The sequence below is a fragment of the Rhagoletis zephyria genome, unplaced genomic scaffold, assembly GCF_001687245.7.
Source record: "Rhagoletis zephyria isolate East Lansing unplaced genomic scaffold, Rhagoletis_zephyria_1.1 Rzeph_scaffold_02040, whole genome shotgun sequence".
Classification (NCBI taxonomy): domain Eukaryota; kingdom Metazoa; phylum Arthropoda; class Insecta; order Diptera; family Tephritidae; genus Rhagoletis; species Rhagoletis zephyria.
In genome coordinates this window covers 46,191-50,011 of record NW_016159124.1, presented here as the reverse complement: position 1 = coordinate 50,011, position 3,821 = coordinate 46,191, and the positions used below count along the sequence as shown (strand labels likewise).

Sequence of the window (3,821 nt, the reverse complement as noted above, 5' to 3'; positions counted from 1 at the left end):
AAATATATTTTATAATAATTCATTTATTGATACGGACTAATGATTACAAATTTTGTTCTTTGTTGTAATATTTGCTCTTTCAAATAAATTGGAGTTGGTGATTTTATTGATTTTCAAAACCAATAAGTTCGAGATTCGCATACTCGAATACATTTTTGTGTTAGGTTTTTCACATTTTTATTGTTGTGCATTGAATTATTTGAAAAAGAAAAATAAGTGCAACATTTTTTCGAGTAGTCTTTCACATACATGCAAACATACAGTCAAAGACAAACGCCTACGCAAGGAGAACTTTTCTCAAAGTGTGCAATGTTTTCCGCAAATTATTTATAATAAATAAGTTCATACTACAACAATAAACATTAAAATGAAATTTCTAAACTTTGTTCAAAACTCAGGAAAATTAAATAAATTTGGAAACAAATTTTCAACTTTCTAATCAGATTTTTTAAGAAAAATTTTGATTATGTAGTTTTGTGGCCCATTAAATTTTGGTGCAACAAACTGCAAGAATAACGCTGTTGAAAAATCTCGTTGGTTATTTCACTTCTTTTTTTTACTGACGGTGTCACGCATTTTTTTTCCATACAAAGTATGTTAGACAATTTTTTTATGTGTAGAAAACTGCACAATTTGAAAAGTTAACGAAAGGAATTTAAAATTTAGGAATTTTAAATTTGCGTTTTATTACTCTAAAACTTAACAGGCTACAAAACTGCATAACCGAAATTTTTCTAAAAATCTGTTTGCAAATTTATTTAATTTTCATGAGTTTTGACGTTCGTCTTTGGCTGTATGTACCTCTGTGGAATTAATTATAAAATAAAGCAAAAAGTACAAACTTTTCGTACGTTAAAACGTTTTTCGTGTTGAATTGTTCCAGTTTATATTGTATCTTAGATACAGACTAAATATAATTTTATGCAAAAAGTTTCTTTGAGGCAAAATTAGTATGAGAAGCTAAATAACAGTCATTAACAATAAGTAGTTACAATATTTTTGTATTTGAAATACAGACTAGACACATTGTTTTTCAGTTCTTCTTAAAAATGTACAGAGCTATCACTGAATCCAGCGTTTTCCGATTTTTCGTGAAAGCTACGAAAATGCTATAGCTGAATTTGAATAGCTACGAAAGTAGTATATATAGCCAGGATCATGAAAATCGGACTACGATGGATGTAGTGCTAGCCCTGGCAGTCTAATATCTTTAATTTTTGTCTAAATATCCTGCTCACAAGCCCCACTCTGCTTCGGCGCAATCCGCCAAAAAAAGTAATTTGTCTAATCTCTTACCCGCCAGTCTATTGCGCGTTTTCGCCATTGTTAAACCCGCTTTGTTGAATAACCGCTCCGACGGTACGGAAGTTGCTGGTACATTAAGATACTTAAGCGCAGTTTTTGACAAAAAAGGGTATTTGTTGCTATTGTCCCTCCAAAAAACTAAGGGGTCAGCGTGTAAGGGTAAAAGCTTGCAACGTATATACTCGTTAATGTTTTCCCCTTGTTGAAGCCCGCGATCTTTTTCTCTGCTAGATGCTAAAGTTCTGATGTGGTTCCAAAAAGGCTATATTTTTAAAACGCGGGTCCAAAACACATGATAATGCCAAAATGTGATTGTCTTCTATATTTTTGAAACGTGTTGTTAATTGGTTATTGAGAAGTGTTTTCATTTTTAGAACTAAATCGCTTGAAGCGTTTTTCAACATTTCATTTCTCATTTGCGCACGCAGAGTTTTAACAATGGGAATGACTTTGCTTACCGTGACAAAATTTTCACCAGAAATTTCTTTTGTGGCGATTTCAAATGGCTTTAAAACATCTAAAATTTCCTCAATCGTTTTTAGCTCTAAAGCTGTTGGCAGATGGGGTGCTTTGGAGTCAAGTAATAAAATTTGGTGTATTACTGGGGCTAGCTCTACATATCTATCCAGCATGTAGTATAAAGAATTCCAGCGTGTTCGCACATCAAGAACTGGTTTTTTTGGCGAATTGCAACTTTGCGCAGAACGAAGCTTGTCGCTGTATACTACACTATTTTTAAAAAATTTAACTACGTTTCTTATTTTTTCTGTAAGCGCACAAAACGGTTCCAGTTTATATACAGTCTCTACAACTAAATTGAACGAATGAGCAAAACAAGATAAATGGCTAGATCTACCCACAAAAGAATTAACGGCTGCCACCATATTTGCGCCATTATCAGTTACCACACAAGTTATTTTGCTTGTTTCCACGTGGAATTTCGCGCAAATTGCTCTCAAGTTTTCTGCTATATAGTCAGCCGTGTGCCGTTCATCCAACTCCTTCGTTTCCAGACATCTGCTCATAATTTTGTTGTTTTCTATATAGTGTGCAGTTACTCCAAGAAAACTTTTCGTGCACATTGTCTCCGTCCATATGTCGCACGTAAGGGCAAATGAAGGCACTTTTTCGAAGGTTTCTATTAACTCATTCAATTTGATTTTATAAATGTCATCCAGTCTCGTCTTCAGGGTGTCTACAGAGCAAATGTTGTAGGCAGGACACAGAAGCTTCAGGAGTTTTTTGAACCCTTCGCCTTTTACAACATCAAATGGTCTTTTGTCTTTACAAATAAAGTATAGCAAATGCTTGCTAATAACTACTTCTTGCGATCCTCCCTCCGCGTATGAAGCTCTACAAACACAAATAATTTAACAGTGAGTACCATTGCGCCTAACATTTTTTTTGAAATATTAAAAAATATTGTGCGTTTATCCCACGCGCGACTAAAGTCAAACTTCTTAAATATAAGACCGCCACATATTGCCAAGTTTTGACTAATTATTTGTTTATTATTTACTTTCAATTATTTTCTTGTAAAAATATAGGTCACTTTATAATAAACACCATGGGCCGTATGCATAAAAACTAAGCAATTGCTTTTACTTAAAATTTCATACTTTTCACTTAAATTTGTTTGAACAAATTTTAGTCTTAATCTTAATTTAAATCTTAATTTTAGTCTTGATATAAGTTATAAGTTTAATCTCAACCTTAATCTTATCCTCCCCAACAAAGGTCACCGTCCTATAACTTCTTCTGTAGCTTTGACGTTTCCTCGCGTTTCGATTTACCGAGCGCAAAGAAGTTTTACTTCAACATTTTCATGAAAACCGTGCCCATTTTATTTGCGATCTCTTGAAATATTACGGGTAAACAGAACAGCAATTTAATACAGTTTAATAAGGTGACCTTTTTCTTTCATACAGTACATTCTCCAGTTTTCCATACAGTCAAAGTCAAAAGACAGCCTACACATTGGTCTAATATAATATTCACAATTATTTTCATAAAACAAATTTTTCATACATTTTTTATGAAAATATAGTTCATTCTTTAACATATGCTTACTTAATATTATAAATCCGAAAGTGAGTTTGTTTGTTTGCTATGCTTTCACGCTTCAACTATTCAACCGATTATCATGAAATTTTGTACACTGCTGTTATTTAGCCCAACTTAACCCTAGAACACACACCCAGAAAATACCACGTAAACACACACCCGGGATACGTTTGTACCCGGGACCTTATTTTGCGGTTTTTTTAATGCTTATTCAACCGATTTCTATGATTTGTATATTTTAATATATAACAAGTATTTTGTCTTTTGTTTCATTCGAATATTCCTACTGGTTCCAGCGATATGGGCAAATAAAGTCAGGACATGCAACAGTGGATTTTTGTTTTTGTTGTTGTCCTGATAAATGCAAAACAAAATAATATAATTTATAATAATATACTTGTAGAGTAACAACGAATACACATTTTGGTTTTTATTTCATTGAAATATTCTAC

The 3,821-nt window shown here is 32.8% G+C and overlaps 1 protein-coding gene across 1 annotated transcript in view; it reads right to left on the bottom strand.

The window, feature by feature from the left end:
• Positions 1-468: 468 nt before the first annotated feature.
• LOC108365883 (zinc finger BED domain-containing protein 4-like) overlaps positions 469-3,821 on the bottom strand; it is a 7,014-nt gene continuing 3,661 nt past the window's right edge. Inside the window, exon 3 of the mRNA XM_017620076.1 lies at positions 469-2,658. Within this exon, the coding sequence (XP_017475565.1) occupies positions 1,533-2,387 (855 nt within the window). The 5' untranslated portion in view covers positions 2,388-2,658 and the 3' untranslated portion in view covers positions 469-1,532. The remainder of the gene's footprint in view (positions 2,659-3,821) is intronic.